Raw genomic sequence first — 15,659 nt, forward strand, 5'->3', positions numbered from 1 at the left:
GGTGCTTTGGACACACAGCGTTGTGAGGAATATTCCCTACGCGTCTTCTTGTACACGCATACTTCCTGCGGCAGTTTCTCTCTCACAGTGGATGGCCTATTAGAATGACTAGGGAGTTCTGAGCTATTAGTTTGTTTCCCGAAATTCTGGTTCAGTTGATCTGGTCTGGGTTCAGGGCCGCAGTAATTTGTTTTCTTTTAAAGACATTCCTAATGACTTTAACGACAGCTAGGGTTGAGAACCACGGCTCCCGGCTCTAAGGAGCAGATCTGTGTTTGTGTTCCTGGGCATATCTAGAAAGAAAACATTGCTGGCTTGTCCTCTACGGCTCCAGTTCTCCTAAAGGTTGTTTTCAAAGTGGCGGCACCACGCGTGATCCCAGCGGCGAATGCAGATTCCCACGTTTTCATTAACACTCTTTAAGTTGTTTGATCCTCGGGGTTTTCCGATAGGATGAGGGTGGAACGCATCCTCTTGTTCCCACAGCGTTCCCCTAATTCCAGGGACTGAGTTTATTGGTCGTTAAAGCATCTTCTTTTGTGAAGGGACCGCTGATGTCCTTGACATAAAGATGTTAAAAATACATTTAGAAGGATCTTTATTTTTTTCCTGCTGCCGTACGAGGAACCCTTTCCGGCCCCGTGTTTCCTTGCCCTTCTTTCCAGCCGCAGATTTTACTCAGAACAACTTCAGTGCTGTGGACACAAAAACGCAGGCCTTGGAGAGGCCGGTCAGCCCTGCCTCGGGGCTGCTGATGAGGTGCCGGATGCGTGTGTTCCTCGTTTACTGGTTCCTCGCAGACTGGGTTGTAGCACTCTGTGCCACCCTCTGAACACAGAGATCCAGGGCTGGTTGGCCCTGCGGCCCCGAGGAGCTCCGTCACCGGCCAGTGGGGAGGCGAACCCGTGGTGACCCACCCAGAGGCACTGCCAAGGGCTGAGCGTGGCGCCAGCGGCGGGAGGCCCGGGGTCACCGTCCCAGGCCGGGCTCCCACCCGCGTCCGCAGGGTCCTCTCCAGGCACCTTCCATCTGGGGTCTGGCTTCCACTCCCGGCCGCGGCGTCCTGATGTCCACAAACCAGGCGGCGGCTGGAGGCGGTGGAGCGGAGAAGGGGGAGCGGAGGCAGCGGGGGAGGGAGGAGAAGAAACGGGCGAGAGGGAGAGGAGGGCGAGGAAGGGCGCAAGGCGGGCGGAGCGCGGGGAGGCGCAGGGGGCGGGAAGGGGCGGCGCCGCGAGGGCGGCTCCTGGCGGCAGGACCGGGCTGTGGCCCCGGGAGAGCCGGGTGGGGCCTCGGGATGCAGCCGCCGGTGCCCGGGCCCCCGGGCCTGCTGGACGCCGCAGGTGAGCGCGGGGCTGGGGCGTCTCTCGGCTCCTGCGGGGGAGCGTGGGGACCCCGGGGCTGGGAGCGCAGGTCCCCGGCCGGCCCGGGCGGAACCTGTGCAGAGACGCGCCCGGGGCCTGGGCCCTCCGCCTCCTTCGAGCTCTGTCTTTGCAACACTTTGCACTTCGCACGGGGTAGGGCGTCGTGCATTCCTCAGTCCCTCGTTCTCTCTCCCTCTGCCTCCTCCGCCTTTGCCTTTCTCTGACTCTGTCCGTTCCTCTTCGCCTCTCTCCTGTTCTGTTTCATGATGAAGAACAGGCGCCCCAAAGTGCGCTCCTTCCCCACCCCTCCCGTGCGTTCCAACCTACACCGTTTTCCGGGGACGCTTCCTTTCGAAGAGCCTGGGAACGTGCAGAGGCGCTCGCGGAACCGGACCGTGTTGCCTGGTTTCAGGCGCCCCCTCTCGTGCTTCTCCCCAGTGTGTGTTCACGGAACCTCCGGTCCTTCCACTTCCCAGATCACGCCCGCTGCAGCTGTGGAGCCCGGCGCGGGCTGGGAAAACAGGAAACCTGTTGCGTGTCCGCAAGTTCGCAGGCCGGGCTCGGGGGCTGCGCTGGGAAGTGGCCGGCACTGGAACGATGCGGGCGTTTTCCTGACGGGCAGAGGGCTGCGCGGATTTCAAAACGAGAGACACAGAGTTCCCTAGAAAGGGAAGCTCTGACGGCTGCAGGGAGGGATGGCGTGGAGTCTCGGGGGCTCTGCCGCTGCCTCAGAAATAATCCTATACAAACCGCTGGGGATTAACCTCACAACCCTTTTACTGGGGCATCTTTGGGAAGTTTCTAAAAACCGGACGAGTTACTGTTGTTTAAAATAATCAAAGAATTTGGCTTCTTTCTGAAAGAAACCACTATGTTCCTCCCACTCTCTGAAGCAAAATGCTCTGTGGTCAAACGTGTTAATGTGGATTCGACTATTAGTGTATCCTAATGATAACTCTTTATTATTATTTATTAACTAGTTTTATCGTTATTATATTAGAATGCCTTGAAGGTTTAAAAATAGCATTTGACTTAGATTTTCTTCTGACAAAGAACTTGAAACCTGAAAACGTAATACTTGGAGCCGGTCTTTTTAGTATATGAAACATTGGTGTATCTGGGGTAGGGTTGTGGGTCTTTTTGTTTGGAGCTGGTCTTTTGCTAAAATGTATGAAGTATTGGTGTGTCTGGGGGTGGATTCTGGTTTTTCTGCTTTGGGGTATCTGGGGGTGGGTTATGGCCTTTCTGCTTTGGGGTATCTGGGGGTGGGTTATGGCCTTTCTGCTTTGGGGTATCTGGGGGTGGGTTATGGCCTTTCTGCTTTGGGGTATCTGGGGGTGGGTTATGGCCTTTCTGCTTTGAGGTATCTGGGGGTGGATTATGGTTTTTTCCGCTTTGCCCTTCTTTGTTCACTACCCTGGGCATGTGTAAAATCAGGACAAAAAAGAAATTGATGGCTGGGTGATTACAGTTTTACCTGGGATTATTACTTGGACACCATGACTGGTGTCCCCACATGATTAAATGGAACTCACTCTTCTTTTTGGGCGTTCCAGGCCCTGCTGGCAGGAAGGCCAGATCTTGGAACCCTTCCGAGCAGTGCCACCTCCCATGCTTTGTGACATTCCCCTTCCTGGCTCTGTGGAGTGGAGGAAGTGGGTCTGAGGGGAAGGGAGAGCCTGACCTCCAGCCTCGCGTGTCTTCCAGGCAGAACCAGGCGTGGGCACAGGCTCCTGTGGTTCAGCTCCTCCAGCTAAGGCTGGGGTGGGAGCCAGGAAGGGGAGAGCAGGTTGGGTGGGAGAACTGGGGGCTGGTGGGGAGTGACAAGGTGATATTCTGGGATATCCTAGATGGGCTGCACCTGGGGAAGACTAGAGTTAGAAAAATCAGCGCACACAATAGCGGAGAGGTAGCTGTTGGCTCATTTAGCTTCACATCTCAGAACTCCTCCTTGCAACTCCAGTGGGAGAAATGCTGGTTAAGAATAACTGCTATGCCATCTTAAAGTTAACACTACCCGGATGATTAGCATGTGCATTGCATTTATGAAAACCTATACATGAGAGCCCATGTGTCATGTCTCTCTGGACGCTTATCACAATCTCAAGAGGTGGGTAAGCAGGTGCTTCTCATGATTTCCTCCATCCTACAAATCAGGAGACTGAAGGGCCTTCATTTATTCCGTACCAGGAGATGTGTCTATGTCCTCATCTGAGCCCCGGGGACTGGCGACAAACGAGAGACAGAGCTCTCGGCTCTCACAGGGCTCTCTTCTCCCAAGCTCAGAGAGATTAAACGGCCACCCAAGACCACACAGTGGGCCTGGACAGACCCAGAATGGTTTGGGTCCGGTCCCTGTAAGCTGCCTCCGCAATAGAAAACTGTGGGCAGATACTTTAGTTAATAGTTGGGGCACTTAGGAACACTTTAATTTTCACAGTGCACGTAATAGTATTTCCGCTAACGCGACGGGAACGGCAAGGAAATTATTCAGGTGATTTTAGTTATCTTTATCCTAAGTGAAAGCCCCTTTCTGATGAAATCTGACCTTAAAATGCTTCTCTCTCATGGTAATTATAAAGATATCCACCTTCTTTTCTTGAGTTTATTTTTTGTCTCATTTTTATGCTGTGTCATGTATTTATAAAATGTATTTAAGGTTGGGAGTCTTTTTGTTATTTCTATTATATCCGGAGTCAAAATATTACCATTGTGTAATTGAATGAGATGATTCAGAACCATTGCTCACAGGGGCATGGGGTGGGACCAGGGGAGCATCACTGTAACAGACACTGGATGACGGAAGTGTAGGCGCCAGGTCCTGGGCCACCAGCGTGGCCTTGGGGCTCCTGGAGCTGTGCCCACCCCTATGCTCACCTGCTTGTCACCCCGTAGGCTTATTCAGCATGACCCCTGCAGAAGCCGCCTTGGGGACCTGGGGGGCGCAGGCATGGCCCTGGCTGCAGGGACCCCACACCGCATGTGTTCCTGAGGCTGGGTGTGGGAATTGCTCCCTGGACTGCACCTGGCTGCAGCCTCTAGTGTCTCAGTAGAGTGGCTTTCAGAAGGAGGGCCTCACTCCACACCGGTGGTGCTGGGCTGAGGGGTGCACTGTGCCACCACCAGGCCCCCCAGGGAAGGCTCTGCCCTCCACCCACTGCCTGTGGGCGATGCATCCAGAGCGCCCTGTCCCCAGCCCTGCCTAAGTCTTCTCCACGGAACTTGGCCTTTTCCAATGCCTGCAGCGTGTGCCTCTGTCTGACGTCCCCTCTGCTTCTCACACTCGGGGACACTCTGCAGGGGCAGGGGAGAGGGGGTGACTGTGGAGAGCACAGGGGTGAGTGGAGCTACTGTGCTCAGTGTGTCTGTGCAGCAACATTTAAGAGTGCTGGGAGTGTCTGGCTGGGAGACAGCAGGTGCACAGGCCCCGTGGATGCTGGAACAAGCCTCTCTCTAAGGAGGCAGGAGATGGGGCGACCAGGGAGAGCCTGAGAATGTTGGCCTGCGGCCTGGAGGGTAACACCAAGGACAGTGCCACTGGCCACCTCGGTGCAGTGGGTCCGAGATGGGGGCAGCCTGGCTGGCTGGTGGGAGCCAATGGTTTATTACGTTAGCGAATGGAGTGATCTGGTCCCCTCCAAGGTGTAAGGTAAAAAGCGATTTGGGATGAGATTCTTGGGACAGGTGTAACTTTGCAAGAGTCAAGGGGCAGGCAGGGTGACTGTGCCAGGGGCTGTGCTGAGTCCGAGAGGGCCTGGAAGGAAGGCCGTGCCCCAGGCCTCGCCCTTGCTGGGTCAGCTGGATAAAAACGGCTCTCTCAGATCAGCAGAGCGATTCTGCATCTGCACATTGATTTACAGTTTTGCGAAACTTATTTCTGAGGACGTAACAGTCCCTTCCTTGGGCGCGATAACCTTGCCTTGCCATTGAGCTCTGCTGATGGGATTGCAGAAGTGTAAATCTTCGGACGTGGACCTTCTAGGGTGTGGACAATGTCTGCGTGGCCGTCCTCGCTGCCGGCGGCTCTCCAGTGTGCTGTCTGCTTTCCCTGCACACATGCACTCACACATGTGCACACACACAAATGTTGATTTTCAAAATCTTGGAGTAGGAAGACTTTACCATGGTTTTTAAAAATCCCCTGTTTTGTTTGGAGTCACACAGGGATCAAGATGGTTTAGTTTTCAGAAAATAAAACAAAGCAAAACAGATGGCCCAGCTGGACGGCTGCTGGGTGCTGTTCCTCTCTCCCTGCCCCTCCCCTGGCGGCAGCCCCCTCCCCCTCTGAGTGCGGCTGTGATAGGCGGGTAGAGAGGGTGTGTCCGCAAGCCAGTGGTGATGATAAAACAGTAAACAAAAGATGCTCCCGTCCTCCTGGGGACACCAAGGGGAGAAAGTCAGATGGAGGAAGAGGCAGCCAGTGGGAAGGAGTCCTTTCGAGTTTGCTTTCTTGAGTTCTGGCCGCAAATTCCAGTATAGTGGCTTAAGATCCAGAGATTTTATTCTGTTATCTAATGGAAGTTGGGGGTGGTCCCCGAGGTGGGCTGGGAGGCAGGTGGGGATAGTGCATCCCAGGACCCCCCGGGCAACAGAGCACGGCCCAGAGCCTGCCGGGCTGACACCCGCCCGAGCCTGAGCCCTCACTGACAGGTCCTCGCCTTCCTCCCCACAGAAGGGCTTTCGAGGAGGAAGAAGACGTCGCTGTGGTTTGTGGGGTCTCTGCTGCTGGTGTCTGTCCTCATAGTGACCGTCGGGCTGGCTGCCACCACCAGGACAGAGAACGTGGCCGTGGGCGGCTACTACCCAGGGGTCATCGTGAGTGCGCTGAGCGGGCGGCCTGGGCCGGGGAGGGCAGGGTGGTGTGTGGCTGGCTCAGGGTGGGCCCATGCCAGCTCACAGGGCTGGGGCTGAAGGTGGGGAGGCTTCGATCGGGGCTTGTGGTCGGCAGGGTTACGGCCCCCACAGACGTGCACATCCCGATCCCCAGGACCTGGGATGGTGGCGGGTCCAAGGCAGAGGGGGATTCGGGTTGAGGTCCAAGCTGACCGTAAAATAGGGCCAGGTGTCCTCCATTGTCCGGGTTGGCCTGATGCAGTCACAGGGTGACCAGGGCGTGGGAGGGGGGCCAGAGCCCGGCGACGGGAAATGTCCAAGGTGGAGGAGGGGCTGGGAGCCCAGGATGTCCGAAAAGGCCAGTCAGAGCCTCCCCCAGCGTCCCGGAAGAATTTTACCCTGAGGGACCAGGTCGACCACCATAGCCCATGGAACCGTGGAAGGGAAAAGTAACTTTAAACGATTCCTGCCAAGAAGCGATGGATCACAGATTGTATTAGTGACGCCATCACGTGGGAATGGCTAGAAGGTGATGGTGCTGACCTCATCCACCCCGCAGGCCAGATTTTGGACAGTAAGGCGGCGAGGTAAATTGATGGTAACCTAATTGGCAAGAATTGGTCACCTGGATTCAAAAGTATCAAGGTTCTTTGAACTATGAAATTACATCCTCTGTCGTTAGCAAAAAAATTTGTCCTAAGTGCCTGCGTTCTGCACAGTGAACCTCTGTCAGAGTGGCTTGGATCTGCTGCAATGCCCTTCACGTGCCCCAGAGCCCGGTTGCTATGTCATGAAGTGCTAAAGCAAGATTTTAAAATGCGGCTTCTTCAATCTCATCACTCTCACCTGAAGTACTACCAAGATTGGTAATAATATTGATGACAGTCAGCAAAGATGAAAGATTTTTGGCACTCAATATTTAGAAATATTTTACAAATATCATTTATTTCACCTTTATATTTTCCTTTGTTTAATCTTTTTTTTTTTTTTTTTTTTTTTGAGACGGAGTCTCGCTCTGTCACCCAGGCTGGAGTGCAGTGGCCGGATCTCAGCTCACTGCAAGCTCCGCCTCCCGGGTTCACGCCATTCTCCTGCCTCAGCCTCCTGAGTAGCTGGGACTACAGGCGCCCACCACCTCGCCCGGCTAGTTTTTTGTATTTTTTTAGTAGAGACGGGGTTTCACTGTGTTAGCCAGGATGGTCTCGATCTCCCGACCTCGTGATCCGCCCGTCTCGGCCTCCCAAAGTGCTGGGATTACAGGCTTGAGCCACCGCGCCCGGCCCCTTTGTTTAATCTTAAGGTGTACTTTATACGTCTACACTATCTACCTGTGTATAGTTTATAAATAAACATATACAAATAGTATCTGTGCAGAAAAAGCTTTATCAGTAAAATTACAAGAGGCCAATGGTGTGGGGACCCTGGCCTCATGCGAGGGGCTTTTCTGCTTCCTGGGCAGAGAGGGGAGCCCAGAGGGCAAGTGGCTGTGAGGAGGGACCTCCCAAGTGATTTGCAGAATATCAAGATCAACCTTGAGTAGCTGTTTTTATTGTTCGTTCTCAAGCTTATTTAAGGGCTCCCTCAAAATACCGTAATCAAAAACATCAATGACTAATGCTCGAGCTGTGCTCTATATAAAATCTGCTTGCTGGGCAGTGAATTAACGCTGTGCTGACCAGCTTGAAATGACTTTAGCCCAGACAGTTCTGAGAGCCAACTAGGGAGACGACAAATCAAATCAGCCTCAAGGAAACGTGGCTAAGAGTCACTTCTGTGGAGACTCGTGCCAATGTAGAGGCTTCAAAGAAAAAGGTGATCTCAGAAGAAGCGGCCGGAACATGAAAACATCTCAACATTTTGAAGAAAGGTGTGTTTTTTTTTTCAAATCCCCCCAAAATAAAATGTAGTGAAACATTAATACACGTACATTGAAGTGAAATTTTGATGTTTTTGAACTGTGGCGTTGAACTGTGGTGTTTTGAAGCTCAGCACATGAAGACATGTTCCTGTTATCCCTGGAGAATTCTCAAACCATTGGTGAAAGCCACATGTGTACACGTCTGTCACCACAGACGCACAGACACAATTACAGAAAAGGCAAAACTACTTACATAAAGGAGTCCGGTTTCCAGTGCATTAAACTTCACACCACGGCCCCAGGAACTCCAAGGCTGTGCCGGGCAGGCCGCCCCTTCCAACAGATGCTCACTGGGAAGCGTAACCGGCCCGGCTCACCTGCACGCAAGTAGGGGCCGTCTTAGCCTCGGCAGGATCGTTGGCAGCTCCGAGTTGTCTGCGGGAGGCACCTTAGCCGGCGGCTCTGAACCGGATTTTTGGTGGGTGTTGCTGAAACGCATATTCTTCGCACTGTTTTAAAAATTCCTCTGCCAGGTGTGCGTCACCTGCCAGGACGGGCCCTGGGTGGAGGGTGCGGGTGCCCAGCCGCTGGCCTCTATTCTAAGACAGCACAGTCCCATGTCTATTTCCCGACATCCCGGCCTCATTTTCTGCCCAGAGCTGGGGCTTCCTGTGGAGCAAGGGGGCTCCGCCGGACCCCTGGTGGCCTGTGCTGCAGCCCGGGGCCGCTCCGGAGCCCTTTCCCCACACCAGGCACCTCCCCGCTGACGGCCTGCCCTGCTCACTCTCCCGAAGCAGCAGCCACAGGTAGGCCATCTGAGCAGGTGTCCCAGGTGGCCCTGGTGCCTGGCAACCCTTCTTTTGAAACACAGCTGTAGTTCCCTAATGCCTTACCCAGGAGCCATGCTCAGGGGCATCTCAGGCCCAGAGAAGACGGGGCAGATGTTGGTGCTTGGTGGCCTTGGGTCTCCGAGAAGATGTTGTCTCTGGGGGACGAGTGGGATCCTCTTTTACCGCACAGTCACAAGCCAAACGGACACATCATTAAAAACCCTTGAGTAGAGAAGACAGGATGGGTGATGTTGCAGAGATGCCCGCCCAACGCCAGCAGACACACCTGATGCTCAGTGGTTGAGGTTCTTGAGGTGGGGATGTCTGGCCTTCGTCCCTGGATAAAATGCCTTTGAGGGTGGGATTTTTTGCTGTTAAATGTCAGTGTTAAGCTTCCAGGAATGCTAATGAGTGTTTCTCTCTCGTTCTTCCTTTGGTTTTAGCTCGGCTTCGGATCTTTCTTAGGAATTATTGGCATCAACTTGGTGGAGAATAGAAGGCAAATGGTGAGAAAGTACATTGCTTCTTTCTAACATGGGGAGGTGGGGATCATGAGCCCTTCATCGGGGACGGTACAGCTGCGCTGGGGCTCTGAGAAGAGTTAGCCCCGCCTCCCCAACACATTGGTGTCTACAGGACCAGCTCTGAGGTTCCCGGACTGTGGCCTGCACAGTCCTGGGTGCAGGGTTCAGCGGGTACCATTCACACCTTAGTCTAAACGAGCATGGCCCTGGGTTGCTGGTGCATCAGTCTCACGTGGTGTGCAGCCACCAACGGCAAGGGCTGGGAAGCTCAGGGAGTGCATGAAGTTTGGGACGGGGGCGGCAAATTAAGTTAAGTCCTGGTGTGTAAAGTTCAGGCAAAAACATGTGCACAAGCCTCTCTTCCTTTTGAACCAATGGCTCTAGAGTCCTGTTTTTCATCTGAGTTGGGCTAATGTTTATCTTGCCCAGACTAAGAGGAGCGGTAAAGACATAAAACCAGGAGGGAGCCCCTGGTTCACACGGCAGCAATGCAGAGTGAAATCTAGACGCTGCCAGTCCGTGATGTTAGTGGCTGCATGCGTGGCAATAGCGATCAGGTTCAGCTGGAGTCCGTTTTGTTGACGCACTGCTTTGGGGACTGTAACTTTATAAACAGAAACTGGTTAATGTTAAGAGCATTGTTTAGAGGGGAGGTGTTTGGGCCACTTCTGCCTCATCTCCCAGTTGTTGCCTCAGACCAGGCTGGAGTTCTCATCTCTTCCCTGTGCTGGCTGTCATCTTATTGTATCATCCAGTGTGCAAATGACCTGTGTTGGGTCCCCAACCCCTGCCTGTAACCCAGTTCCCAGGCCGAGAGGGAGGGTGCGATGGCTGGGCCGTGGTGTGTGCCCTCGGAACCCTGTGTATTAGTCTGTTTTCATGCTGCTGATAAAGACATGCCCAAGACTGAGTAATTTACAAAGGAAGAGGTTTAATTGGACTTACAGTTCCACGTGGCTGGGGAAGCCTCACAATCACGGCAGAAGGCAACAAGGAGCAAGTCATGTCTTACGTGGATGGCAGCAGGCAAAGAGAGAGCTTGTGCAGGGAAACTCCCCCTTATAATAACCATCAGATCTTGTGAGACTTACTATCATGAGAACAGCATGGGAAAGACCTGCCCCCATGATTCAATTGCCTCCCACCAGGTCCCTCCCACAACACACGAGGATTCAAGGTGAGATTTGGGTGAGGACACAGCCACGCCATATCACCCCGTATGGGACCCAGCAAACTCCCACTGCTGCCCAGGAAACTGACCCTTGGGCAGATGGAGCCTTATCGTGTGAGGGTGGGAGGTCCCTGGAGGGTTGGGGGGTGGCTGCAAAGACACTGGGATTCTGGTAGAGCAAAGCGTTCTGTTCTGTATGTTGGAGACAGTGTGCACTGCAGGGTGAGCTGCCGTTCTTCGCTAGCAGTTGCAAAGAGATGGAGAGATAGCCCCGGCATTTCCTCTCCCACCCACCCCCTGTTGTTGGCTCCCGACTGTGGGTGTCACAGCTGACCAGGGTGGGCAAAGGCCTCACACACACCAGTCTGCAGAACGGCGTTGGAAACAGAGGCCACCTTTGGGAGCCAGTATGCCCCCATGATGGTCTCTAGACAGCATCTCTTCAGAGTCTGGGGCTGCTTGGTGCCTGCAGGGAGTTGAGTGGACCTGGGGGTGGAAGGCCTCCTGAAGGTTTTTCCGTAAGATTTCCCCAGAGAGGCAGAAGCTGGGTATGAAGTTGGGCTTTGGCGATACAAGGGTGGGTGGGCAGTGTGGGTCTGTTTTTCTTTCCTTTTAAAAAAATGGCTTTAATGAGATATAGTCCACATTCCATGTAACTCACCCATTGAAAACACACAATTCAGTGGTTTTTAGGTATTCGCCGATACGTGAACCATCAGCACAGCCAGTGTTAAAACATGAATCACCTCAGCAAGAAACCCACACCCTTCTGTTAGCACCTACCTACCCAGCCTGAGCAGCCAGGAATCAACTCCTATCTCTGTAGATTCCTACTCTGGGCTTGCGTGTGAAGGGAGTAATGAGTAATATGTGGTCTCTGTGTCTGGTGTCTGGCACTGCGCATTGTGTCTTTAAGCTTCCTCCGAATTTCCTTGCTTTCTATGGCTGAATAATAATCCACTATATGGGCCAGACACAGTGGCTCATGCCTGTAATCCCAGCACTTTGGGAGGCCAAGGTGGGTGGATCACGAGTTCAGGAGTTCAAGACCAGCCTGACCAACATGGTGAAACCTCATCTCTACTAAAAATACAAAATTAGCCGGGCGCAGTGGTGCGCACCTGTAATCCCAGCTACTTAAGAGGCTGAGGCAGGAGAATCACTTGAACTTGGGGGGCAGGGGTTGCGGTGAGCCGAGATTGCGCCATTGCACTCCAGCCTGGGTGACAGAGCAAGACTCTGTCTCAAATAATAATAATAACGATAATAATAATAATAATCCACTGTACAGATGTGCCACACTTATCCATTCACCAGTTGATGGACATTACAGCTGTTTCCACCCTTTAGCGCTTGTGAATAATGCTGCTGTGAACATTTGTACATAAGTTTCTGTGTGAAAATGCACTTTCATTTCTTTTGGGCATGTACCTAGGAGTGGAACTGCTGGGTCATACAGTAATGCTGTTTAATCGTTTGAGGAATTGCCACACTGTTTTCCAAAGTGGCTGCCCTATGTTCCCACAGACAGGCATGAGGGCTCCAGTTCCTCCACTCCCTCACCAGCACTTGTCACTCTCTGACTGTTATTGATTCTAGCCATCTAATGTGTGTTAAGTGGTATCTCATCGTGGTTTTGATTGCATTTCCCTGATGATTAGTGAAGTTGAGCATCTCTTCATGTGCCTATGACCATTTGCATATGTTCTTGGAAAAATGTCTGTTCATTTCCTTTGCTCATTTTTATATTGAGCTGCCTTTTCCTGTTGAGTCGTCAGAGTCATTTATGTATTTTAGAAACAAGTCCCTTCTCAGATATGTGATTTGCAAATATTTCTTCAAATTCTGTACATTGCCTTTTCACTTTCTTAATGGCGTCCTTTGAGGCACAAAAGTTTTTAATTTTGATGAACTCTAATTTGTTTTTTCTTTTGTTGTCCATGCTTTTGGTGTCATACCTAAGAATCTTTTGCAAATCTAAGGACATGAAGATTTACCCCTAGAGTTTTCTAGAAGAGTTTTGTAGTTTTAACTCTTCCATCTGGGTCTGTGATCCACTTTGAGTTTACTTTTGTGTATGGTATGAGGTAGGGGTTATTATAGTTTTAACTCTTCCATCTGGTTCTGTGATCCACCTGGAGTTAACTTTCTTCATGGTGTGAGGTAGGGACCCATGTTCATGCATTTGTGGACATCCAGTTGTCCAAGCACCATTTGCTGAAAAGACTGTTCTTTTCTCATTGAATGGTCTTCACACCCTCGTTGAAAATTAATTGGCCATAGATATATGGGTTTATTTGTGGACTTTTAATTATATTCTTTTAATCTATATGTCTTTGCTTGTGCTGGTACCACAGTCTTGATTACTGTAGCTTTATAGTTAGTTTGAAATAAGGGCTTGTGAGTCTCCCAGCTTTATTCTTTTTCAGGATTATTTTGGCAATTCTGAATCCCTTGCCATTCCATATGACTTTTAGAATCAACTGGTCAATTTCTACAAGGAAGCCAGCTGGGATTCTGGTAGGGATGTGTTGATTCTGTAGCTCAGTGTAGGGAGTGTTACCATTTTAATGTTAAGTATCCCAATCCACGAACATGGAATGCTTTCCCAGTTATTTAGACCTTCTTTAGTTTTTAAAAACAATGTTTTGTAGTTTTTAGAGTGTAAGTTTTGTATCAAATTTACTTATTCTTCAGTATTTATCAAATGAAGTACTTACCAAATTAAATTTATTCTTAAGTACTTTATTCTTTTTGAGGCTATTTTGAGTGGAATTGTTTTCTTAATTTAACTTCTGGGTTGTCCATTGCAAGTGTTTAGAAATATAATTGACTTTTTATGTTGATCTAATATCTGCAGCCCTGTGGAACTCATTTCTTTGTTCTAGTAGTTCTTTAAAAAATTGATTCCTTAGGATTTTTTTTTATCTACTAGAGTATGTCAAATAGAAACACTTTTGCTTCTTCCTTTCCAATCTGGATGCAGGGGGACCATTTCTATGGCTTCGGTAAAAGCACATGGGTACTGGAATGACAGGATAAAGACCCAGGAGTGACGACCACTGCCAGAGCCGTGTGGTGTTCACCTGTCCATGGGCTTCCCTCACCTGGGTGAGGAGGGCACCTGGATGCCCCAGACCAGAGCCTCTGAGGGGTTGTCTGTGATGCCTGTGCAAGCTCATTTCTGCCTTTTCAGGAGAGGAATTCTTCTGGGTTAATGTTGTATAGTGAACCCATATTTCACAATCTCACATTAATTTAATACTTGTGGTAGCTGGAACCTGGATGCCGTGACTGCTGTGTGATCCTAGGAAACTTACTGAAGTATTTCAGCCTCAGTTTCTTCTTTTGCATGGTGGCTGGGAACATTTGAGCCAATGCACATGAGAATGTCTTGTTCATGACAGGTTTCGAGAAAACAGTGGCCATTGTTCTACACTGGTTTTAAGTGCATAGATGTCAGAACATTCAAGTTATTTCAAAAGGCAGCAAGGCAGGCTGTGAATGTCAGCTAGAAAGAGAACGAGTGTATTTCCAATGCTTCCAGATATACATGAACACGTTTTTTCTCGATTTATTATTTTAAATTTTTACCATTGAAAGCTTTGCACACATACAAGGGTGAAGAGAATTGCCTAATGAATCCTCTGTGCCCCCCACCCAACTCCATCACTTGTCTGGTTCACCCCCAGCCTGCTTCTCTTCCCGTGTTGTTTAGAAGCAAATACCAGACATGGCATCATTTCATTTATAAAGATTTCACTCTGTTCACTTAGGGGATGGAATCTGATCATTAGGAATGGCTTCACCATTATTCCTACCCATTATCATGTTAGTCTCCGGTGACATCTGAAGAATGCCCCAAATCACATCAGCTTTAGATATTTTTCCACTGCTGAATGAGTTACTGTTTGCTCCTCACCCAAACAGACATATGAATCATTGATTTCAGGAAGAGCTCTGTAACCTGATACAATCCCACAGGTCCCACAGGGATGGGAAAGGGAAGGGCATAAAACAGTGTTAACTGGTGATTCTCCTGTGCCCCACGTACGTGCACATGCACAGACGCACACGACACACTCCACACAGTACAAAACATATGCATGCCACACACCACACACACACACCATACACTACACACAACACACGACACACACACCACACACCACACAAATGACACACACCACACAATACACACCACATACACCACACACAACACACAATATACAACACATACTCCACACAATACACTCCACACACCACATACAACACACACAACACAACACACAATGCACACCACATACACTGCACACAACACACACCACACACAAGACACAATATACAACACACACTCTACACAATACAATACATACACCACACTACACACACCACACACTCCACACAATACACAACACACAACACACAAACCACACACGACACACACACCACACAGCACACACAACACACGACACACACACCACACACCACACAAACGACACACACAACACAATACACACCACATACACCACACACACTAGACACACCACAACACACATCACAGATGACACACACACCACACAATACACACCACATACACCACACACCACACACCACACACAATACACAACACACACTCCACACAATATACTCCACACACCACATACAACACACACAACACAACACACAATGCACACCACATACACTGCACACAACACACACCACACACAAGACACAATATACAACACACACTCTACACAATGCAGTACATACACCACACCACACACACCACACACTCCACACAATACACAACACACACCACACATGACACACACCGCACACATGACACACACCACACACTCCACGCATACCACATATACCACACACACCACACACACTACACACAACACACGACACACACACCACACAATGCACACCACATACACTGCACACAGCATGCAATACACACTCCACACAATACACTACACACACCACACATATGACACACACACTACACAATGCACACCACATACACTACACAAACCACATACCACACACAGCACACATACCACACACACCACA

At 50.6% G+C, this 15,659-nt stretch overlaps 1 protein-coding gene across 6 annotated transcripts in view; it reads left to right on the plus strand.

Annotated features, from left to right (window-relative positions):
* The first annotated feature begins 1,270 nt into the window (after positions 1 to 1,270).
* Positions 1,271 to 15,659, plus strand: part of TMEM255B (transmembrane protein 255B) — a 42,246-nt gene continuing 27,857 nt past the window's right edge. For all 6 annotated transcript variants that reach the window (XR_012426636.1, XR_010582698.1, XR_012426637.1 and 3 more), the window contains exons 1-3: positions 1,271 to 1,340; positions 6,034 to 6,176; positions 9,326 to 9,388. Coding sequence is in view for 3 of the 6 variants with exons in the window: in XM_005586323.4 (XP_005586380.3) it covers positions 1,295 to 1,340; positions 6,034 to 6,176; positions 9,326 to 9,388 (252 nt within the window). In the remaining 3 variants the exon portion in view is untranslated. The remainder of the gene's footprint in view (positions 1,341 to 6,033; positions 6,177 to 9,325; positions 9,389 to 15,659) is intronic.

Source organism: Macaca fascicularis, chromosome 17 (assembly GCF_037993035.2).
Source record: "Macaca fascicularis isolate 582-1 chromosome 17, T2T-MFA8v1.1".
Lineage (NCBI taxonomy): Eukaryota > Metazoa > Chordata > Mammalia > Primates > Cercopithecidae > Macaca > Macaca fascicularis.